This window comes from Perissodus microlepis, chromosome 12 (genome assembly GCF_051167445.1).
Source record: "Perissodus microlepis isolate ML-2025 ecotype Zambia chromosome 12, ASM5116744v1, whole genome shotgun sequence".
Lineage (NCBI taxonomy): Eukaryota > Metazoa > Chordata > Actinopteri > Cichliformes > Cichlidae > Perissodus > Perissodus microlepis.
The window spans coordinates 7,035,446-7,061,328 of record NC_140472.1 but is presented as its reverse complement, the minus strand read 5'-3'; the positions used below and the strand labels follow the sequence as shown (position 1 = coordinate 7,061,328).

General features: G+C 40.4%; 1 protein-coding gene across 1 annotated transcript in view; it reads left to right on the top strand.

Moving 5' to 3' along the window:
* The window catches only part of zmat4a (zinc finger, matrin-type 4a), a 160,171-nt gene that overhangs the window by 10,612 nt on the left and 123,676 nt on the right, over nucleotides 1-25,883 (top strand). The window contains exon 2 of the mRNA XM_084945307.1: nucleotides 24,707-24,808. Coding sequence (XP_084801433.1) covers nucleotides 24,707-24,808 — 102 coding nt within the window. The remainder of the gene's footprint in view (nucleotides 1-24,706; nucleotides 24,809-25,883) is intronic.

The following is a 25,883-nucleotide window of genomic DNA, read 5'->3' as shown; positions in this document are numbered from 1 at the left end:
TTTAACACCCATTTGTTTCACTTGCAAAGTCAGGCAAAATGAGAAAAATGGAGGTGCTGTGGAGAGGACTTAGGGTGAATGCGAATAAATAGTGGACCATGAGGTCTATACCTTTTGAAAATTTCGTCATTGCAAGCTGCTCAGATTGCAATTTTGTTCATTTTCTATGCATCAATTTTCAGACAAAAGTGGATAATGTAGGTTTCAGAGTAATGCATCAAAATCTAAAAAGCTGAGTTTTTGCGTTTTTGAATAAAGTTTGCTCTTTCATCATGAGGGTTTCAGAGACTAGGAAAGCTGAAAAATCATTTAACATGATTCATGCCATCATAGAACTGTAAAAGTCTGCAGTGATCAGAATTATTGCATTCTTCAACAACTTCAGCAACTGTTCCAAGTGACTTAGAGATGTAGTCATACTTAAAGACAATCACTGTGGATATGTAATAAATTGATCAATTGTATTACTACAGCACATCTTGTCTATATCTAAACACAAATGTAACAAAAGCTCTAACAATGGTTGGCTGGTGATCTCACATGAAAGCTTAGCTTTGAGCCCGTGGTCAGTGTTGGCCCAATGTTGTCAGTATGTACTGGCTGCGAATTCTGCTGGTTTGACCATTATCCTAAACAGTGCTGGCAAAGGGTTTCACTTTACTCATGGCATTTCTTCATAGTGTTCATTGGGGTTGGACAGTCAGTTGTTAGTTCACTTATTTTTACAAATAGGTGGTCCACTTGTGCAAAACTTAGTTTCAGACCAAGATTCTGCATATGGAAACTACTCGCCACCCGCCACACTTTGACTTGGTTATCAGAAGTACTTTACAAGTCTACACACACCCAAACACTGGTTCTCCTCAGACCTGGTATCATCAGCTCTAGTTGCACTGCACTGTGCCAAGTCATGGATACATGCATTTCCATTACACTGTTATTTCCCTGGTGGTCTGCATGGACCACTGGAACTAATCAGTCAAGATCTTAACCAAAACAAAGCTGTTTTTGTGCTTATTATTAAGCACAAAAACAGTTATTGTAACTGTTGGCGATTTAACTTTAATCTTTATAATTTAGAGATCACCTTGATTTTATTGTTCCTGTTAGAATTGCTTACAGAGTGGGATTTGGCGATTGTCCCATTGTCATTTGGTAAAAATGTTTGCCATCACTGGGCTGTATGTTTAGCATGCAGATTTTTTGGATATGAATGAATAGATCTGACCACTGAGACCATTACATTCGGCAACAACGTGCACCAGTGCTGAATATATAGGTTGCACAATAATACTGTTTTACCTCAGACATATAAACTTTGCTATGGGTCATTCGACTTTGAAGTTATTACTCTGCCTCCTCAGATGTGGTCCCAACTCTGCCAGCAAGAGTTCAAAATGCCCCACTAACATCCTGAAATATGTACAAAAGCAGTCATGATACAGCCTCAACTCCTGGATCAAACCATGAAATTCTCCCTGCTGCTGCCTTCGTTTGAGAACTGGATGAATCCAGAATCTCAGTTTCTTCCTTTTCTTGTTTAAAAAGATCAGGATCAGCTCATCATCAACTTCTTTTTGAGGATGGATTTTCTGCAAAAATACAATACTTTTGGTGTGTGTATCAACCTAGTATTATGGCAAAAGGTGTAATAGACACTCCGGTCCACCATGTCCATTTCACGCTTCGCCTCTCCAAAACATGAAATGTACACGCACGCAGAAGATGCAGTAATCTGAAGAACCAGCACAGGGAAATATTTTATTTCAAGCCAGCATGAAAATAATCACAAGAAAGCATTTAAACAGACATTATTAGCACCTTTACATGTATATACATATTAGCTGCCTAGGTTAATCGTTTCTGATGACGAAAGACCCTTGATTGTACTTAATACGTTTTCTGCTCACTACCGACTTTGTGGCTTTAAATATATTATCTCCCCTACTGGTAATGCAACGTCTGCATGCATTTAGATTTCACATTTTAGAGAGGCAAAGCGTGAAATGAACACGGTTGAATGGCGTGTCTATTACGCGCTTTGCCGTGATATCAGGTTGTGTATGTATGGTACAGTTCACATTTGAAAAAAAAAAAGATTTTTCCACTACATGCTCAGTGTGTAATATACTGCTACTGTTGACAGTTTCATCCTCCAGGCCCAAAAGAGAATAACATATTTACCAGTAGGCTAGTCTAACTTTCCTAAATGATAGATGATTTAGCCTAGAGTAATAGGTAAATACAAGTGGAAGGATGCACAGCCAAAACAGCAATATTTCATAAAAGTCACATTGGCTCTTTTCAAGAAAAAAGAAAACCTGAATCCACTGTTGAGACCAGTTGTTCAATTTGTTTTTATGTGTATAACATGGTTTACCTGTCTCGCCTCGACTGTGGACTGTGCCCTCTTCACACACAGAAGAGTCCTTCACAGACACACTCACATACTACCGTCTCTTTAAAAGCACTATTACAGTAAGCTCTAATTTAAAACCAGCAGACTCCTTCTGTTTTTACTCATTTTAAAATGAAGATGGTGAAGCTTCCCCCTGCATGCAGAGAAACATGTTCGTATTGCAAGTCAAACACAAGTTATATGTGGAGACACAAGCATAAAACTGATCAATATATATGAAAACCGTGATCAACATGTAATATATGTATAGAATAAATGTAGCCTAATAATCCTTATAATTAGGCTACAGTCAGACTTCGGAAAACAGTGGTTGGAGACCGTTGGAGACGGTGTGCAATGAACTTGGAGTCTTGTTGCATTAGAAATGGTTGCTTTGAAGACGGGGACCAAGTCTGCGACCAGTTGTACTCTGATTCAAACCCTTGCCTATCCGTCCGAGAGTAATTGCAATCAGTCTGAGTTGCACGACAATGACTTGGAGACAAGTTGCCTTCCACCAGGTGATCTGTGCAACTGCCTTGCAGTTGAAAGGGTGCTGCAATCCTAACCTCTGGGTTTCCATTTTTGAAGTTGTACCATGATAGTGTGATACATGCTGACTGTAATTTTGCATTGTTTTCTGGATGTTGTTTCAAAATATGTAAATATTATATAGTCAGTTATTCATGCCGTGCACATTAATGCTCCCTCCATGCCATCAGTGCTGTGTGCTGACAGCCAGTTTCATAGTCCCTCTCCTCTGTAGCCTGGAGAATGCAGCTTTCATTATTTCCAAAAGGAATTTCAAATTGTGAACGGTCACACCACAGGAATGCTTTTCACTTCAACTCTTAAAAGAGCTCAAATTCAGAGGACTGTCAGAATTGCATATTTAATGTTTGTGGAGGCAACTATGCTTTTCAGAAGTTTTCTTGTGCCCAGGGACTGATTTACAGATCAGATCAGAATTCAGTTTTCCATGAATTTAGATTCTTATTTCCAGTGCAGGAGGTAAGAGTATTGAATATGCACCCAATTAAAATTTTCCTTAGCAATTATGTTATTTGGCAAGCACTTTGATAAAATGACATAACTGAAAAATACAATGAAGTGTGCCATTAGTGGAGTGTCTCATCCTTCAGACGAACTCTTGGAAAGCTGCTGGTTAGTGGTTCTGCTCTGCAGCGTCTCTGATCTTGCCACAAACAGCACTCTGCCTCCTGCAGGTTCTGGAGACCGTCCCACCCATGGACCAGATTCTTTTTGAGGAAGTAGTAGGATGATATCAAGAACTTCCATAACAGCAGTATGGCCAGTAAGCCATCGTGTAGTGAAATAGTACTAGAGGCTGGGGTCCTGTAGCTCCTGTTAGAACAAGCTCTCCAGTAATCACAAGGTTGGTGGTTCAATCAATCTACTCAAGTAGAGTAGAACAGCATGATGTAAGAAACAGTGCATTTAGAGACTAGAAAAGTCACTGGTTGGCACGACTGAATTTCAAAATAGAAGCTAGTAAATTGATTGCTGGTGGTAGACAATAAAAAAAAGCCAAAACCAGACGGTCACCAAATATTCCTGCGTATCCGTTAGTCTTTGTGTGGGAAGCAGTGGAATTGTGCTGCCTCAGGGTCATGAGAGAGTAGACATACAGATTAAATGACTGCATTTTGTGTTTATTTACATTTTACACAATGTTCTAACTGCTGTGGAAACTGGGCTGTATAACTACACTAGCGCTTGCTTTCTACAATTTGTCATAGTCAGCGTCATAGTTAAGTGTAGTGAGAAATTTGCATACTGTGAACTTTTTTAAGAAAAGACCTTATTATGATTTTACGTGATCAACGCTTCAGCAGTTCTTTGTGGCACGAACTCACTCAGGGCTCTGCAGCCCCTCTCTTTCTCATACTGCTACTCTTAATGTGTGGAGCTACTATGATTAATTGGCAGTTTTACTACTTGCTATACTACATATGGAATAAATGACCAACTTCTAATTTATGGGTTTCTACAGTCCTCCATGTGTAGTCATAATTCTTCATTAAATAGCTCACAATTTATTGGTGAAGCTTACTTTATGTTAGGAGTTGAGGGTTATTGTCTACTGTCTACAGTCTGGTTCATTATTTTGCCAATAGATTATTATTTTGGCTGAAGGCACATTAAAAATAATTTCAATGCGCATCCCTCTTTCTGCAGAAATACAATAATATACAACTGAGCACTAACTGAAAGTGTCTCATTCTTGTGTACATGTTGGTATTATTTAGATGGCTTGAATTCACTGGGAGGACTGTAGTCTCATTTTAAAATCAGTTAGTAATAATAATAATAGTTTGTATGAATGTTTGAATGTATTGGCACGATAGCATGTGTCACACTTGAAGTTGTTTGCAGCAGCGAATAGTCTCCTTGAGACCTTTAGGACTTTTCAGGAAAAACAAAAATTTGCAGTCACATCTGTGGTTTCACTAGTGGAGAGAGTGGTGAGTGGACCAGCAGGGACTGGCAGCAAGAAGGTGGCTGGTTTAGGGTTGAAGTAGCTGGCTGGGACATGTGGGAAATCTGGAGTGCACACTTTGGTGTTTACAGTGCTGGAAAACAGCAAGGAAAATAGAAATCCGAAAGGACAACAGTAATGGAGTCTGAATTTTTATAACACCATGGCTAACAGACAATCTGGCAGATAGTGGGTGGTGAGAGCTCATTTATAAATACTGCAGCAACGTGATTAGGTAATTGTCCTGGTGTGCCAGCCAGCCAGAATCCTATAAGAACCAAAGCCCAGCCAAGAGGGAGAAAGAGAAAGAAAGGGAGAGTAAGAGTGAGAGTAGAGGAAAAACCAAACAAATGGGCATGTTGGCACTGGAGGCATATAAAGATCACGATAAGGACATGTGAAGTGATCTGCTGTATGAGGAGTTAAATGACATTAAATCACAATGGATTCTTTTTACATTGTATGATTATAAAGTGTGACTTTTTATCCAGGAACTTTGCTTTTGTAACTCCAGTACAGCAACTGGATCTGATCATCGCAGCTCAAAACAATGCTTACAGTTCCCCAGACACTGCTCATCACACTGTATACCTATAAATAGCAGCGGGTCGTTTTTTTTCTTCTTTTTTTTCAATTTTCAACATATCAGAGTTTGTGCAGCTCTTCCAGTCCTAAAAGCTGCCAGTATGATCTGTATCATGGATGGAACAGCACACAAAAGTAAATTATCAACTGAAAAGGTGCAACGTGTCCCCCGGGTGTTTCCTTTTAGATGTATTGTTTACACATAACAGGGCCATGTGGTACATGCTTCATTTAAGGATGCCTTTACATCTGCTGAGGTAACATTTGAAGCTAGAGGGCAACATGGAGATCAGAGAATATATAGCCTCTTTTCAACTAGTTCCTTGACTCTACTCAGCTTCTGTCTTTTTCCATTATTAAGGAATCACTCACATGACTCATCAAGTGATGCCACTGATTGGCCAATTTGTGGCATGCAGTCTGTTGATGTCACGTTTTCAGACTCAGCTTGCGACGAACCCCGGCTGAGCAGGTACTACCAGTACCATGTACTACCACCTAATGGAAAACCCTAAAAACTGAATTGAGTCGAGTCAAGCTGAGCTGAGTAGGTACAAGTGGAAAAGAGCCATATGACGGAGAAACTGGTAAGTGGTAAGGACAGAGACAGAAAAAGTCTTTGAGAACCTTAACATCAAATTAAAACATCAAGTAAAAGAAAAATCACTGGTGGACTGTGAGATTTAAAAAGAAATGTTCAAAAACAAAAGCAGCCGCTGAATTCCTCTTTTTAGGAGCCTTGAAGAATAATCCCAAATAACAAGTCAATAGAAAGAGTGAGTGAAAGAATCTAAATCAGCAATTTGTGGAAGCAGGAGCTGTACTTAAAGTTGCTAACTTCTTGTTAGCAGCAGAAATCCAAAGGCAAGACTAAACGAAAAGTCAGAAAGGGCATGACAGCAGAATGACCTCTCACCAAACGTAAAGCCAAACGTATGGCATAAGACAGGAGGAACTTAGAAAAACATGGAATTTATGGGGCATCTGTATATCTGTGCCAGATAGTGTCTCCAGCAGAAGCCAAGTCTGTTTATTACTGATTTAAAGAAAAAAAGAGTAAATGTTGAGTACTGTCACATATACTTACTGAATCAAAGAAATGTTATTTCCTTTGACATCAGTTAACTTTTACTGTACATCTAAAAAAAACCTGTACAAACACCATTAAAGTCAGTCTTTATATAAGATGACAAAACATGTGCACTTATAAATAGAAATAAAAGCTAAAACATGACAAAGATTCTACCTTTTCCTCTTTGTAATGTTGGCTGACACCAGGGCTGTGCAGAGATGTTTGAAGGGGCGGGTGCTCAAAGTTAAAAAGGGGCACATAGAAACAGGCTGAATAACAACAACCCACATTCATCAAGAATCTAATATGAAATCACATCATACTGTATCACTGTCATCAGGTGTGGACAACACAAACCAAATGTAGCCCATGTTTTACCTGAAGGGGTACAATGTTCTGTTGAGGGTGTTAGAGGACAGGGCTGTGTTGATCTGAGACGGTAGACATTTAAAAAATCCACAGGAAAGATGGTAGCTGATTAAAGAGGTGTTATGAGATAATAATAAAAAAATACAAAGACTGGTGACAGCGCTTGGAATCATAAGGCAAGAGGTTAAAAAAACTGTGGGAAATAAACTGAAACCAGAATATTAGTAGGGCAAAAGAGCGGGGTGGTCGTGGTAGTGTAAGAATGTAACAAAAAATCTATACACATAAAACACACACACATGCACATGCAGTGACATTTTATGCCTTCTCCAGAGTACTGTATATACTATACCACAAGTTTGCGTCATGGTGCTGATCCAGAATCCTCATTGTTTATTCCTAATGGTATAATAATAAAGTAATAATAATTAACTTACTTTAAAGCAAACTATGTTCCCTAAAACGGTGGACAGAGCTACAGACCCATGACGACTTTACACAGTAAGCTAGCAGCTAATGACCAGCACTTCTTGTGCAGTTAATAAAAGGACAGTTAATGTTTTGAATTCCTGGACTTGCAAGCCAAAAATTCAGTAAAGACCAAATGGACTGTGAGGGTTTTAGGATGACTGCAGTTCACTGGAATGTTTCCTAGATTGTAGCCTTGTTGGTGTTGTATTTCAGCCTTTGCAAATGCAAACTTAAAGGTAGTGTAAGTCATTTTTGCACTAATAAATATATATTAATTGATGTGTATTTAAAACAACAAATTCACATAAACAGAAATAATTAAACAGAAATAATTAATTATAACTTAATCAACTTTAAAATTCCACTAACGTCAGCTAGCAGCAATTAACAACAGCGCTTATAAGAAAAGTTTAGGATATTCTCAACAACTCACCTCAGTATCGCTGTCAGAAGTGCGCTACACGGTCTCATCGAATCATATCAGTCTCCTTTTACAAAGTTTTACAATCTCCTCTAAAGTAAATAGATGTGAACACCCGAGCTGAGCTAAGCTGTCAACATAGCTGAGCTGAAGTAAACAGAAGACTGACAGCATCTACTCACTACAGATGAGTAGCAGCCAAAGTTGTTTGTCCTGGAGTGGCCACTGTAGCTGGGATGCACTTGAAATGGGAGGGGTAAGAAATAAGAATTGTACTGATATCAATCTGCAATGTACTGAAATCTAGTGGTGAAATTTTACTTATAGTACCTTTAATTTTTAATGGCTTCATTTTGTGATATCATCATATTGCTTCCCAAATATGTTTCCATAGTTTTGTCGTGTTTGCCATTTTTAGAGTTGGAGAAAAAAAAGAAAAAAAAAAAGCTTTGCTCCATTTTTACAGTAAAATTTTACAGTCTGGTTGAGACAACATTGATGATGATGATGATTTTTGTTTTTTTAAATGTTATTTGACTTGCTGACTGTCATTTTGGCTGTTAACGTTTAACCTGGTATGTATCAAAAAATCCAACACAAATATAAGTGAACAGTATACAAGAATAATAATGTCTGCCCAAATAAGTCTGGCAACTCATTTTAGCATTTTTATATGTAAATCTTTTTATCCATCTGAGGACAACTCAAACTGTGGTTGACTAAATGGTAAACAATCCTCTCCTTCCTATTTAGAAAGTTCAAATGGTACAAATGAGCTAGACCTCAACTCGATTAAAATGCTTCCTTAAAATATAGGAATCGTCACAAACTTTGATGAACTGAAGCAATGTTAAAGAAAAAAGGGGCAGAAATTCACTCAACTATTAGAGAGACTGATAAAGTCACAAAAAGAGAAAAAGAAAGAAAATACATAATACATAAATGATGTTAGTGTTTAGTATATAGTATTAGTATAACATGGCTGCACACTGAAATAAAGTCTCTTTGTGTCGGAACTCTGTTTTTGTGTATTATTTGTGTATTTGGTATGCCACAAATGTAGCAAGACTTAGTACGTCTGCAGGACACAGAGAAACACAGTGATACTGTTGAAAGCTGATATCAGCTACAGCTTTTTAAATGCCTCTTCTCTCTTTTTTAAAGCACTCTGCTGTGTGTTACATCTCTCTGACAGTTTAAGGATGGGGGGGAACAATCTGGGGCAGCTAGTCACTAAAGCTCCTCACTGGAAGAATTTGAGGGCTGTGTGTGGGAAGTGCAGAATCGCCCCATGTGAATACAGTGGAATTCTAAAATCACTTAGTTAAGGATGAGACAACACATTTGGTATTTATGTGGCTTTGGTTCTAAGAGATGATTGCTCAGTGTAATCTAAGATTTACTGATATTATTCCGAACCAGACAACCAGACAACGTACCCCAGTTGTTGTTATCAGCTAGTCTCCAGTGTGATGATGCATTATTGAGCAGGGCTAGTGTTGAAGGCTGGTTTAACATGTGTGACATATTAACTTACATTACATGTTCTTAAACCTTCAAAACCTGCAACTTCCATTTACTCTCACTTCTGTCCAATTCCGATCAATCTTTTATTGAAATTTGATAAATTCATTCTAACAATGAATGTCAGTGAATGATTAACTAATAATTTTTCTGACCTCCTGACTTCTAAGAGTCTTTCAAGAATTGATTGTCATAAAAAAAGTCCCTGATATAGATATTCAAGTTTGATAGCAAACAAAAAAGTCTCAGGTGTTGTTGGATCCACTGGCTGTCTAGGAACACTTTCCCACTGTATTTTTGGATTTCAGTGGGTTATCGCAACAGCTCTGAGTTGCTATAAAATTTGCCACAGACATTTGTTGTATACATTTCTAAGTGTGAGCACCTCTTAATTTTTCGTCTTTAGTTTTCTACTTGAACAGATTAGCCCAAAATCTATTCTCAGATAACTTTGGGGATTTCATGACGTTCATCTTCAGTTGGTATGTTGGCATTGATTCAGAAAGAAAGAAAAGTCCACTGAGGATAAAATGTAGTACTGATACAAGTGTAACAGAGTAATGCCATGCTGTTCAGACAGCTCATTTTTAACCTATTGGCAGCGTCTGATCAAAAGAAGCATTTGTCCCGTACTCACTGACATTCTCATTTGTATGCTTAATAGCATATGTCTTGAAGCACCACTGTGCCCTACAAAAAATAATTTAAGATCTAATAAAAAGCTGGCAGAGAACTGGATATTTTCTGGGTGTGTGCACTCTCCGGAGGTCTTTCCGTGTTGTGTTTCCTGATCATGCACTTTTATTTTCATTCACAGTGTAACCAAAACAGGCCTAACCTGTCCAAAGAATAGGCCGGGGACATTCTGATAGTCAAGTAAGAATGTCTGTTCATATGATAGGCAATGACAAAGCGATAGAATTGTGTATTAAAATGTTTCCTACCTGACATTGGGATCAAAGCTGGAATTTTTATGTTGTGACAGCAGCAGTGCCCATTTAGCTGGTTATCATTATTTGTTATCTGAACTATTCTTAGCCAAAGGGTCATCTGCCACTAAGGCCAGCACGAGTCCAGCTCATCTGCATGGGCATTCATCCAGCTTCCCAGCTTAACACACTCCCTAACGAATTACAACTGACCTTTTTAGCAGCAGCATCTGCTGGGCACTCACCACTGTAACCTTCTTTTCATCTCTGAACTCTTTCTCTCTCTCTGTTTCGTCAGCTTTTTTCTTTTTTTCTATCCCCAGCCTCACTTTTCCAGCTCTACGGAGCTTGCCTCCGTTGATGTGCTAACACTTTGTCGTAGTCAAAGACGGTCGGTAAGCAGGATTGTCTAGGTGCGAGAAACAAGCTGGCTTTCTGCTAATTTGATCATTGGTGTGAAATGTGCTGGTTTGTTTCTTCTGACTTCTCTGGTGAAGGAGAAACAAGGGACAGAGTGGCAACATAACTTCTGTAATGAGCTCACGGAGCTGTGCTGAGAGAGCTTGCCTGTAATGTTGTTAACAACAGCTGCTCTGATCAGATATTGATGATTGAATTGTGTAAAGGACCCCCTGTTGGTTTACGAGTGCGATGCCTCCCCTTATCCAATTACACTGGGTAAAAATTAATATTTTTCTCATTTAGAAGAGAGTCAACCTCTTGCAATTATAGCAATGTATCTGACAGTAAAATCCATTAGCTTAATGAATTGAACACCAAGGAGAGGCACATGTTAATTTGGTGAGAAGCTGTTGCTCTTTGGAGCGCTGTGCTTAATACTCAGCAGGACGTTTCCTGCTTTCTCTCTTGTGCCTTTGTGTGATAGACACACTCAGGAACAAGTTCTCTTCTCAGGTAAAAAATAATTATTTTTTTTTCTATTTTTGCCCATCCACCACTTCTCATTAAGTTAATCTTTACAGGAATGAAACATGAGCTGACCACTAGGTTTTAATATTAACCCTGTGGTTCAGACCTAACAACAAGGGGATGCTTTATTTCTCAGGACCTCTTCAGCTTACTTGGCAACATGTTAGGACAGGGGTGGCTGTAGCTCAGGAGGTAGAACAGGTCACCTACTGATCGGAAGGTTGGTGGTTCAATCCCTGGCTCCTCCAGTCTGCATGTCAAGCATCCTAATCCCAAGATACTCTCCGATGCATCCATCGGAGTATGAATGTGTGTGAATGTAGTTGGTAGAGCTTGAACTCTCTACTAATGGCCCACCATTAGCTATATAACACAACTATAACACGTAGTTGTATATGTAGACAGGGCTTAACGAGCTTTTGACTGGAACTATTAGCATAGGTGTACACTTTGGGCTATAACTGAGAATATCAAGTATGAAACACAGAGTTGATGACCTTTGAAGGGTTGGAAGTAGACTTATGGTTTGGTTTAATGCTATCCCTTCCATCTATTTTCTGACAGACCCAAACTAGAAATCTTATAACAGAAGATCTGTTAGGTCGAAATTCAGTTCAGTTAAATCCAATTATATAGCGCCCAATCACAACAATAGTCACCTCAAGGTGCTTATAAACCCCAGAGAAAATCCCAACAATCAGATGACCCCCTATGAGCAAGCACCTGGCGACAGTGGGAAGGAAAAACTAACTAAAAAGGCTCAGGGAAGGAAAAACTAACTAAAAAGGCTCAGGGAGGGGCAACCATTTGACCGATTGAAGGTACATGTAAGAGACTGGACTTGAAAAGCAATGTTTTGTACTTTTTCAGAATCCTTCTTACACATAAGTAGAATCATACATAAAATGCTACCTAAACCTAACCCCTAAGTGATTCACTAGCCACTTTGTGGACATTATGAGGTTTTGAGGGAACAATTTGGCAAATTAGCAAAATTCTAGTTATATAAATTGTCTGGGTACACCTCTGACTCACAATGAGATACAGATTTACGTTTAAGTACATGAATCTAATGTTTGTCTAATGGCAAACAGAAGATGTACGAGGTTGGTTTCAGAGTTTCAGAGAACAGGACAAAAGAGGACAAATGCCTAACCAAGGTGTTACAAGGGGTTTCGCTTCTTAGTGAAATAGGTCAATACAGTATTACCCAAAATCAAAACCATTAATAACAAAGAACTTTGTAAGAGGCCTTGTTTTAGTGTTATTTATTAGGCGGTGTTGAGATTTTTACAGTAAACTCCCACCATTGCTGACCTTAAATGCAGACAAAATATAGGGTCAGAGCTCACATCCTAACAATAGATCCAGCTGAATGATTTTTCGTGTCTCGCGGGATTATTCATTGTGGAGAGAGATAACAGAAAAATATTTACTTATTTCTCTGTCTGTTTACTCCACATTGTAGGGTCATGGCCATTTAGTCCAAACTAAGATGAATATGCAGACTTTACAATGGCAGAAATAGAACTGAGCCCTCCTTCTAACTATGGAAAATGAAGTCAGAGATAAGAGTTTCTTTCATTCCCAGGCTGCTGCAGAAGTTACCTCTGATGCCTCTGCTTCTTAACAGAATTTAGGCTGATTAATTATTCATTTTGCACATCTGTGCACCCTTGCTAAAATAGTGAGTGGCTCCAACTGGCACAGGCTGATAGAGCTCTCAAAGATGCTTATTTATGTTGTTTGTCCTCTAGAATCTGAACTAGAAGTGACGGTGCTCTCGACTGATTACAAGACTTAGGAAGAGAGTGGCAGTGCTGACTTATTTATGTTTCTCTTCTTCTCTTGCTGTTTATCTGCAGACACATACACTCCTGACATGTTTCGCCCTTGTTTTCTCAGTCTGACCATATCGTCTTTGCTGCCAGAGAGCAGAAGGGCAGCAGTCCAGAGACAGAGTCCTTGTATTATAAGTACCAGTCAAGGGCATGCCATTTCCTGGGAAAGTTATTCTAAATGCTAACAATAAAAAGAAAGTTTAAAACTGGATTTAGATACTTATGCATCCATGCTTATCTATTCCAGCTGCCTGTGACGGTGTATATGTGACAGCTGCACTGCAAAAAACAAGCACAAAATGGTGACATCAAACTCATTTAGACCCATTCCTACAAGGCTGCTCAAAGAAGTCCTATTAATGCTTCAGTCTTCAATATGATCAACTTATCTCTAATAATGGGCTATGTACCACAGGCCTTCAAGCTGGCAGTAGTTAAACCGTTACTCAAAAAGCCATCTCTTGACCCAGTGGTCTTAGCTAAAATAGGCAAATCTCCAACCTTCCTATTATCTCAAAATTCTTGAAAGAGTAGTTGTCAAACAGCTAACAGATCAGAATGGCTTATTTGAAGAGTTTCAGTCAGGTTTCAGAGCTCATCACAGCACAGAAACAGCTTTAGTGAAGGTTACAAATGATCTTCTTATGGCCTCTGACAGTGGACTCATCTCTGTGCTTGTCCTGCTAGACCTCAGTGCAGCATTCGATACTGTTGACCATAATATCCTATTACAGCACGCTGTAGGTATTACAGGTACTGTGCTGCAGTCATATCTATCTAATAAACTCCAATTTGTTCATGTAAATGGAGAGTCCTCTTCACATGCTGAGGTTAATTATGGAGTTCCACAGGGTTCAGTGCTAGGACCAATTCTGTTTATATTATACATGGTTCCCTTAGGCAGTATCATTAGAAGACATAGCATAAATTTTCACTGCTATGCAGATGACACCCAGCTCTATCTATCTATGAAGAAGGTAACGCACACTAACTAGTTAAACTGCAGGAATGTCTTAAAGACATAAAGACCTGGATGGCCGCTAACTTTCTGCTTCTTAATTCAGATAAAACTGAGGTTATTGTACTCGGCCCTGAAAATCTTAGAAATATGGTATCTAACCAGATTCTTACTCTGGATGGCATTACCTTGGCCTCCAGTAACACTGTGAGGAACCTTGGAGTCATTTTTGACCAGGATATGTCCTTCAACGCACATATTAAACAAATATGTAAGACTGCTTTCCTCCATTTGCGCAACATCTCTAAAGTTAGAAATATCCTGTCTCAGAGTGACGCTGAAAAACTAGTTCATGCATTTATTACTTCCAGGCTGGACTACTGTAATTCATTATTACCAGGATGTCCTAAAAACTCCCTGAAAAGCCTTCAGTTAATCCAAAATGCTGCAGCAAGAGTCCTGACAGGGACTAGAAAGAGAGAGCATATTTCTCCTATATTGGCTTCTCTTCATTGGCTCCCTGTTAAATCCAGAATTGAATTCAAAATCCTGCTCCTCACATACAAGGTCTTAAATTATCAGGCCCCATCTTATCTTAATGACCTTTATTGTACCATATCACTCCATTAGCACATTGCTCTCGCACTGCAGGCTTAGTTGTTGTTCCTAGAGTATTTAAAAGTAGAATGGGAGGGAGAGCCTTCAGTTTTCAGGCCCCTCTTCTGTGGAACCAGCTTCCAGTCTAGATTCGGGAGACAGACACTATCTCTACTTTTAAGATCAGGCTTAAAACTTTCCTGTTTGCTAAAGCATATAGTTAGGGCTGGATCAGGGGTCCCTGAATCCTCCCTTAGTTGTGCTGCAATAGGCGTAGGCTGCCGGGGGATTCCCATGATACATTGAGTATTTCTTCTTTAGTCACCTTTCTCACTCAACATGTGTCAATAGACCTCTCTGCATTGAATCATACTTATTATTAATCTCTGTCTCTCTTCCACAGCATGTCTTTTATCCTGTTTTCCTTCTCTCACCCCAACCAGTCGCAGCAGATGGCCCCGCCCCTCCCTGAGCCTGGTTCTGCTTCGTTTCTTCCTGTTAAAAGGAAGTTTTCCCTTCCCACTGTCGCCAAAGTGCTTGCTCATCGGGGGTCATATGATTGTTGGGTTTTTCTCTGTATGCATTATTGTAGGATCTACCTTACAATATAAAGCACCTTGAGGCGACTGTTGTTGTGACTGTTTGGCGCTGTATAGATAAAACTGAATTAAACTGAATTGAATGATAGTGGAGATATTTCATACTTGAATAACATGCAAGTTTATTCTTCTGTTCTGTTGCTGGTGCTTCATATTCCAAGAATCCAACATTTTCTCTGATGCTGAAACTACTGTAGGCTGAATTTTTTTTCCACACACAAAATTTATCATGAATCATTAGGGCAATAAACAAAGATTCAGGTCTAGAAACAGAATTAGTGTAAAATCATTTTGTAAATAAATTTCCATTCTCCTACCTTGCCGAAAGACGACCACCAAATTTCTGTCTTTCTCTTTCTTTTGCTGTATCAGTCAATATAATTTTTTACGTTCTAAGTAGATAGTATATTTTCATCCTTCTGCCAATGAAAATGTAAAATATGACCCCCAATATAAATAAGCCTTGCAAATTATACATTACCACAAGCTAAGTGGTACTCTCTGTGAATATTAAAGACTACACTTATGGGAAGCTCGTAAAACCACACAGACTGCATGTAAAAGGCTGAGGAAACCTCTAGGTCTAAAACATTATGGCCAGCAGGGGTGATTCACCATCATATGCTGTGCAATGATTCTTTGAGTAGAATTCAGAGTTTTCAGATGATTCATCTGAAAACTCTGAATTTAATGATGACTTTGACACAGTGATCTTACTTCTGATTTGTGAGCTCAGTCTCTTTTTGTGTACTCTGTTGCTTCTTAAGAGTATTTTTCAGTTCACTGTGACACTAATTTTTTTATAGAATGTTATCTCCTTAATAAAAAATAAATGTTAAAGTAGGGTATAATTTAATGTGTGCCTGCCTTGTGATTGACAAGTCTCTAATGAGCCCTTTCCCTTGGCATTCTCCAGCTCTCTGTCAGAATATTAGTGTTTCCTGCTTGTGCTTGACAAACCAGAGGACACCTGGTGCAGTTTTAAAGACCAAACTCATCCTCACCATGGCCCTACTAAGTGATTTGAGGAGGATTAAAACTTTGATGATCATATGCTGTGCAATGATTCTTTGAGTAGAGATTTTGAATCTAAGACCAATACCAAGATGCATCTTCTTCCATCTTGTTATTAATGCATCTTAGTATTGCTTGACAATCTTGAGCTGAATGTGTGTAAGACCAACAAAGAGATAACAGTGGACATTACCAGAAAACTAGCAAAGAACCTTCATCCTCTCAGCATGAATGGGATCCAGCCGGAGAGGGAAGACCAGTTATTACCTCAGGTGACTGAAGGACTTATGATTTTGCACTACAGAGAATCCTGTACTGCAAAATCCCCACCCGGATGGGGAACTGCATCCAATGGGACCAGTTGTCCATTACTAGTTCATTCTGCTGAGAGAACCCATAGTTACAATCTCCCAAATCTGCAGGATATATACATCAACATATACACCTTACTAAAACACGTGTTGATGATGTTTTTTTTTAAAATATTGATATATTTTATACGAGATATAAGATGTGACAACATCCTTTATATCGATATAGTCTATGTTACGTTATAATTATAGTTGTGGAGCCACAAGTTTGCCTCTCGTCCACTTTTGTCTCTACGCAACGTTACTCCGCCTCGCCTCTCTCCTTCACTGAACACAACTCCCCCTCCTCCCCCATCGCTTCACCTGCAGGCAGCGACAAGATGGACACGGCAAATCTCCGTTAACGAGTTACTGCGCATTGCCCCGTGCGTGAGGCTGGACGGCGTCAACGTGTTCACGAGCTAACCACGCTAATGAGCTAACCGCGCTAACGCCATGCAGCCCAGAGGGGCTGCACAGCCTAGAATCCTTTCATTTTCTCAAAAGTTGACAGCGCGCCTTATGTATGAATTCTGGTTGTGCTTGATGACCGCGAACTGATTTTATGAGGTACACAGTGCTCAGTAATCTGTCAAAAAATGTTTTAGTACGACTTTGGTAAGCTATGGAGCTGCACCGCTTGATGGATTGTCGGAGCATTACGGCTACCGCCTCGCGTAGTAATACGCACTGTGCTTCAACGTAATATTACCGTATTGTGTGTGTATAAGGACCATAAATGGCACCTGAAGCGGATTTCAAACTCCAGGCTGTCAGTCACGCAGTAGAAGTTGGGAACAGAGCAGCTGTGAAATCTGTCTATGTTATTATGCTCAGTGTCTGTTAGTTTACATTTTGACTGCACAATTGTGAGCTTTTTGTTATGGACAAAAACAACATAGTTTTCTTTTATTTATGGAGCGTTATTATTTAATAAATGCTCATAATTTATTTTTGAGTAATTTTTTTCATGTACATGTCTATGCTGTATGTTAATAAAAGTGCCTGTGTGACATCTGGGACACAGCTTTGACTAAGAACTCTCTTTTTGTTCTTACTTTATGGCTTTAAAAAAAATATCGAGATATGAATTTTGGGTCATATCGCCCAGCCCTATGTTGATGGTTTCATTACTTTGTTACCCATTTGTGCCTAAGTGTATTAAATAAAACCGGCAACATAATTGCTGTTAAACTGTATTTTTAAGACTTCTTAAAACTTGTTACAGTTTTCCTACTTTTGCTAATAGCACAGAGCTATTAGCTATCAATTTTTTTTTTTTTTTTTTTTTTTGCCTGTCCCGTTTGGCTCTTTTGCCATCAGAATTATTGTCTAAAGGCGAAGAAAGATGCCCAACGGATTTACTTTACCAAATTGACCATCCCAGCCTTGCCGTAATGGTCCATTTGATTCACCTTTTATTTTTTATTTTATTTTCACTTGCTGAATACGGGACAGACTTGACTGGGGGAAAGAAGGGGAGAAAGAAAGAGGGAAAGAAAAACAGCTGAGAAGAGGGACGGGGGATGTAGGGTAATTTCCAATAAACCAAGTTCAAAAAAGGGAGTCTATGGCTGACGCGTGTTCCTGGTTTCCAAAAGAAATGCTTCCAGTTGCATTATGATTTGATGACTGTTTATTTATTACAAACTGAAGATGTAACAATGAACTCCTTCCTAAATAAGCATGAAAGTTCCAAAAAATAGCAGTTATCCAGAACTACCTGTGCACACGGTCAGAAAACCGTGAGACTCCTAACCTAAATGTCCATGCTCCTCCCCTTCCCTCTCACACAGGGTTTCATGCTACTATTGCACTTACATACTTAAAGTGAGAGGTACCCCCTTTTAGGTTCCAATCCCAAAACAGTGACTTAAAATTACTTTATGTAAACACATAAATTTTCACATTTATTAATCCTGAAAAGATAACTTATGTAATGAATCTATGAATTATAAAACAAACATGAACTCAATCGTAAATAAAAATATAAAGCAGACGTCTGCCGCTTACAGGGGAGAAGGGCAAAAAACAAAAACCAACAGAATAAGCAGAGAAAAAAAATACATATATCGATCACCTGGATCACCTGCTGAGAAAGAAAAAAATAAAACAAGCAGAAGAAAACGAGAGTAATAGAATAAACAACATCACAATGATATATGGGAATATGACAGTAAATACTAAATATTAAACATTATTGTGCAGCACGTAAGATCGACAGCACACAGTGTGCTTTGAGGTAGGAGCCAAAAAGGGTGTAGTTTGTGTGTGTGAGCACCCGTGTGTACACCTGTGAGCATGGACGCGCTTGTTTTTTAAAAGGTTCCTTCATGTAATGATCTCCTAGAGGGTGTGGGGAGCCACTGCCCCGTCCTCCAGGGCATGAAGCAGGTATGGAGGAGATCAAAACTCCAGACATCCAGAGGCCCCCAGAACACAAGAGACCAAGGAAGACCAACAGAGGGGCAGCCGCGCCACTGTTCCAAAAAGAGCTGAGGAGAGTCCCAGATGAGGGGTCACTCAACAGCCAGCCAGCTGTGCCTGAGTGACCGAGCCCCAGGCCGAGAGGCCGGGGGCACCCCACCTCCGAAGTGGCCCGAGTGAACCCCAGGCTCCAGGCCCCGTTAAGCAGCCACCAAGGAGTGAGCCAGTGTGTACCCGGACGCCCATCCCCGGACACAAAGAACCACCAACGCACCGATGTCTGAGGGAGTCCGCCACCGGCAGGGGAAGTGGTGGGGGGAGATAGGCCTCCAAACCTTGGAGGGCCTGAGATGTCCCCAGAGAGGTGGCGTCTGATACCCAACCTGACATATAGACACAGACATACAGGCACACACAGATACAAACATCCATTCCCACCCTCATGCTCTCATATGCACTTACTCCACACTCAACCAACGTGGAGACAGACATAAAGAGACGCTGTACACACAATCACACTCCCCAAGCGTACTCTACGAACCGGGTCTAGGTACCCTTGCCCCTGGAGGGGGGAACTGCACCCAGACCCAGGTGGTGTTACCCTTTTCCCTGCTGTGGGGAGAAGCAGACCGCCCCGACTCCGCAGCAGCAGGGAGGCCCCACATTCCAGACCCCAGTCGGACGGCCAACTCCTCCTCCTAGCCCCCCTGCTCCAGCAGGCCGCAGAGAACGGGGGTGAGAGAAGACTCCAAACCTCCCTCCACCCGCTCATTGTAGTGTTGATGCATGTGTGTTCTAAGGTGCATTTAAAACCCAGGAGGGCATGGAGCTACCTGCCAGAGAGCAGCAGGTAAGCGCATAGCCCCTCCTGCTAGCCCTCAATGTCTACGTGTATTTAAAATTGAGAGGTGGGCAACGACGCCAGGGGTGAGGTGTACACCCTGATGGTAATTTGGATTCCGTGTAGCGTGCCCACCCCCAAGATCCTATATGTATGTGTAATGAGAGTGTGAGTAATGTGAATGTCTAAGTTGTGGGATAAAACTGAGGCAGAGGCAGCCAGAAGGGGACAGAGGGGGAGGTTGCCTCCTCTGCACGCTGGTGACACACCCCTACTCCAAGGCCCTGCATGTGTGGGTGGTTGTGGTGGAGCGGGAAGAGGGAGGCAGCTGGAGATGGGGAGGGAAGGAAGGGAGGGGCAAGTGACCCCTCCCTGGGGCCAGCTCCCCCGCTGACGCCAGTAGGCACCCCCATACTCCGCGACCCGCCAGGGAAAGGGGGCCCAGGCCCATCTGGACCGGGGCCCAGTGCAGAAGTGCCGCCCACCACAGAGAAAACTGCACCCACCCCATCATCCACTCATCTTCCAGACTACATAAGACAATAGACGCCCAGGCTGAGATCTTCCTCCACCTCTCCTGTATCTCCCCCTCCTGCAGAGAGAGTTCCTGAAGAGAGGAAAGCTCCTGCAAGATGTGACAACCTCCCCCACCAGTTGAAGAGCCCCCCAGGTGGCTCGACGCACCGGCGGCACCCTGCGCCAGGGCTGGGCCCCCATACACCCACCCGCCCACAACCCCGGCAACACACCAACCAGGACCCAAGCCGCCGAGGCCCGGCCAGGGCCCCAGCCCAGAGCCAGAGCGCCCCCAGAACCTCACGCCCATCCCGGACCCACCCAGGGGCAGCCAGGCTACCAGGTCAGTAACCCACGTCCGTCAGCACAGACCCTCCCCTAGCCCCGCTGCACGCAGCCACGAGGAAACCGTCACCTAAGAGCCAACAGAGCCCCTAATTGGCCATGACCGCTACCCCGGGTTGAGCCCTCCAAGGAAGATGCCTCTGGGGAATCCCCCGACGCCCTAAGCCTGTCCCTACCCCCACACCAATCACAACAGTGAAGGCAGGACCAAACTATGACCCCCCACCCCCACTAGGTGATGGAGCTGATCAAAGGAGCCCAGAGCAATTGATCTGATGTGGTGGCAGAGGCTGTATCAAGACTAATGTAATCTAATAGATAATTTCTATATTGGTTAGAATTAAGATTATTTTTATTTTTCCAGTTCATGAGGACTGTTTTCTTGGCTATGCATAGGGCAGTGAAAACCATATGGGCTATATTCTTTTCTGAAGTGACATTATCTAAGCTGCCCAACAAACACACTAAGGGGGAAGTTGGAATGTTACATTTCAGACACTTTGATAAGTCTTCACATATCTCGCGCCAAAACTTCTGAACTGGTGGACAGAACCAAAGTGCGTGGATATAATTGTCCGGTGTATTGGTTTGGCAGTGTGAGCAGTTGTTGGTAGACGTAAAGCCCATCTTGAACATCCGATGACCTGTATAGTGCACTCTATGTAGTATTTTGTATTGAATTAATTGAAGACTGGGATTTCTGATTAGATGAAAGGTTTTTAAGCAAATCTGAGACCAGAAGTTTTGGCCTAAGTTAACTGATAAATCCGCTTCCCATTTTGCAATAGGAAGTGATATTGATTCATCTGTTTTAGAAAGCATTCTGTATATTTTGGATAGTAATTTGGGGGTTTTAAGAGTAAGAAATTGAACCACACTTGGTGGTGTTTGTAGTTCAACTTGACCCGGTTTAAATTTCTTTTTTACTATGGATTTAATTTGTTGATATTCTAAAAATCTTTTCTTGTTGATCCCATATTGTGTAACTAGTCTGTCAAATGAAATAAATTCTGTTCCTTCTAGTATATGTTCTACATATTTGATTCCTTTACCACTCCAATCAGAAAAGTTTATCATATTATTGTTTTGTAATATGTCAGGGTTGTTCCAGATAGGTGTACGTTTGCATGGGATTAATGAAGACTGTGTCAATTTTAGAAACTCCCACCATGATGTCAGAGAAGAGCTGATGTTGACGCTTTTGAAGCATTCATGTCGTTGGATGTTTGAGCTGATAAATGGTAGATCTGAAATCTCTAGATTATTGCAAAGTGCTTGTTCTACATCTAGCCAAGGTTCATCTAAGAGGGTATGTTTTAGCCATCCTGAGATAAACTGAAGCCTGTTGGCAAAGAAGTAGTGCTGAAAGTTAGGTAGTTCTAATCCTCCTTTATCCTTGGTCTTTTGTAGTGTTTTTAAGCTTATACGTGGGGGCTTATTTTTCCAAAGGAATTTGGACATATATGAATCTAGAGATCTGAACCAATCTTGCGGCGGTTTAGTTGGGATCATTGAGAATAAATAATTTATTTTTGGTAATACCATCATTTTTATAGCGGCAACCCTTCCCATGAGTGATATGGGTAGACATTTCCATCTAGCCAGATCACCTTCTACTTTCTTTAAAAGTGGGATATGGTTTAATTTAGTTAGATCTGCAAGCTTGGGAGAAATATTAATACCTAAATATTTTATATTTCCCGATTGCAGTGGAGTAGAAGAGGAATTATGGAAGGAGCAATTAATTGGAAGGACTGTAGATTTTGACCAGTTAATTGAGTAATCTGATATTCTTGCAAAAGAGTTTATCAATTCAATCACCCCAGAGATATTGGTTTGTGAATTTTGGAGAAAGAGTAACACATCATCCGCATAAAGGCTGATTTTATGTTCCACGTTCTTGCATTTTATGCCCTTAATTGCTGAATTCTGTCTAATTGCTGCTGCTAGTGGTTCGATAAAAATTGCAAACAGTGAAGGGGAGAGTGGGCATCCCTGCCTGGTGCCCCTCAGGAGACAGAAGCTGGAGGATGTCTGGTCATTTGTTCTGACACAAGCTGTTGGGGAATTATATAATATTTTTAACCAGTTGATGAAAGAAGATCCAAAACCAAATTTGTGTAAAGTTGCAAATAGAAATTTCCAGTTAACTCTGTCAAATGCTTTTTCTGCATCTAAAGAAAATATTGTAGTTTCAAGGTTTTTACTGTATGAGCAGTCTATCAAATTAAGTAATCTACGTGTATTTGTTGATGAGTGCCTACCTTTTATGAAACCAGTTTGGTCAGGATGAATTAAGAGGGGGGTTATTTTCTCTAGTCTCTTCGAGAGAGCTTTGCAGATTATTTTGAGGTCTACATTTATAAGGGATATTGGACGATAGCTTGAGGGATATACAGGGTCTTTGCCTGGTTTTAGCAGGAGATTAATGTTTGCAGAATTCATATTTGATGGAAGTCTGCCCCTTTCTTTGATTTCTAACAACGTTCTGTAAAAAACTGGTGCTAGAATCGTCCAGAATTCTTTGTAGAATTCTGCAGGAAAGCCGTCTGGACCTGGAGCCTTAATATTGGGCATACTTATCAGGGCTTCCTGGAGTTCACCTGATGTCAGTGGCGAATCCAGTGCCATTGCTTGAGAGTCTAATAATTTTGGGACAGTTATGTTGTCTAAAAACTGATCAATTTCCTTTTTAGATGGGTTTATTTGTGGTGAATACAATGTTTTATAGAAATCCCTGAAAATGTTGTTTATTTGTTTCGGTTCATATATTGTGTTCCCATGGTGAATCTTGAACAGCACATGTAGTTGTTTTTTCTTTATTTATTTTTAGCTGGTTTGCTAGAAATTGACCGGATTTATTACTATGTTCATAATTTTGTAAGCGTAGTCTTTGTACTAAGAATTTTGTTTTTTTTTATCAATTATCTCATTTAATTCTAGTTTTGTTTTGCGTATTTTGTTCAATGTTTCCTGATCTTGGTGGGACGCGTAGGCTTCTTCTAGTGATTTGATGGTTTTTTCTAATTCCTGAATATTTTTGTTTTCTTTTTTCTTTTTATGTGATGAGAAAGAAATTATTTTACCTCTCATCACAGCTTTCCCTGCTTCCCATAAAACAGAAGCTGATGTTCCGGGAGTGTCATTAAAGTCTAAATATGAAGTCCATTCCTTTTTAAAATATTTAATAAAGTCTTCATCTTTAAGCAGTGATGTATTAAATCTCCAGTTTTTACTTGGCGTAGTATATCAAATTTGTAAAATTGAAACAAGTTTGAGATAAGTTCCTCCTTAGTTCCCTCTGTCCCGTGGCTCCAAATGAAGCTGCGCCTTTGTAAATGAGGATGAGTTAAGCCTGACTGCTTCCAAATATGAAATGCGAGCTTCTATTGTAAACCAGGTTGAATTAGTAATAGAAAGCAGAGAGGGCTCAGCTATGAAAATAAAAGGTTTTTGCAGTCATGTCGCCTAAAATACATTTTTTTCTCCTCCAACACACAGCCTGGAGTTCAATTTTATACTTTAATGAATTCCCAGGAACAGCTCGTCTTTGATCTCTTGTTATTTATTCATTAACAAATAACATTTTAGCTTCATGTCTTAAGTGGGATATTTTGTATAGTTTTTCTGACTCATTGCTTGCAAAAGCTGCTCAGCATCTGTCACTAAGTTAATAAAATATTGATTAACTGTGTTGAAAATATGAGTTTATTGTTCACTTGCTTTATTACATCTTGGTTGGTTTGTCACAGCTCCCTGTAGACCCACAAAACAAGGCTGCCTGATAGTACCAATGGAAATCAGACAGCTTTCTGTGTTTTTGTGAATGTACAGTGGACATATTATGTCATTTTGTCAAAACTGTTAGTCAGAGAGGTCCAGTTTGATTCGGACTTTTGACTCATCCTGTCTGAAATGGGCTTTTTCTTTCAAAAACAGTCAGCATTATGTGTGCAGTTCTTAAAAACACCTGCCAAGAACTGAACTCCAGTCAGTAAACTCATTTTCTCCTTCTCCAGATGAAGTCAACAGAGGTGGACCAAGGGCTTTTCACAGACAGCTACTGCAAAGTGTGCAGCGCTCAGCTCATTTCCGAGTCCCAGCGGGTCGCCCATTATGAGGTGAGAGTCACATGACCCTGATATACTATACTACTCTATTGGAGCTAATGACAAGATTTGCGCTGTTTAGGCACTGCCCCCAGAGACACTTGGAAAATCTATCCACCTGAGCCCTGCAGCTCCACACTGACATACACCTGAGTTCACCCAGTTGTTTGTTCTTTCATTTAGCCTCAGTTGAATGCAAACCTAGAAATACAGATATAACCAAAAGAGAAACTGAACTTTGAGATTTTCCACAGCTCATACTTTAAGGGGTATTCATGCACACTACCTAACATTTTAACCCCAAGAGATCATTGCTGAATTCAGTTCCTGACATGGAAGCCCACTAATTAATGATATTCTATCAATAGGATTATTGAATAATCTCAGTAAAGCCCTATTATTTTGATATTTTGGTGGCTAGCTTTGGAGCTGGCTAGTAACTACCAAAATAGAGAGATGGACTAAAGAAACCACAAAATTTGTCTGCAGTATGCCAAATACCATCTCACGTCCACTTTAATGTTCTTGCATGTGAGTTTTAAGGAGTTTCTGACAAAATAAAATAAAAAATGTAGTAAATCTATCTAAACACATCTGTACCTGTCCTTTAACCCGATGCGCTGAAACTGGCGATGCCCCAATCAGTCAATTCAAGGTCAAATTGAGGAAGGCAGCCAGTTGGTTTCCTCCTGCCTGAGCATCATCAGGTAGTGGACCTCTATCTCTCTGCAGATGCCACCGCTCACTCACTGTCAAACTGAGTTTCAAGACCAGTGAGTCTGATGGCTAGCCTGCCGCTACTGGACATCTGCAGTAACAGGAGGTGAAGGGACTCATATGAACACTACCATACAGGCAATATTAGCAAAGACTGGCCAGATGACTTTCATTCTATGAGAGGCTGAAAGAAAACAGTTTGAGTCCTTGAGTCAATTAAGCATGTTATTGATTTCCTGTTGTTGTGCATCAGTTTGCTGAGGTGAAATCTCAACAACGAAAACTAAATTTTTTTTTGTTTGGTTTTTTTTTTACATTTTTCTGACAGTGTCACTTTGTCCTAACTTTGCCTCGTCCTAAGCTTGCTTTC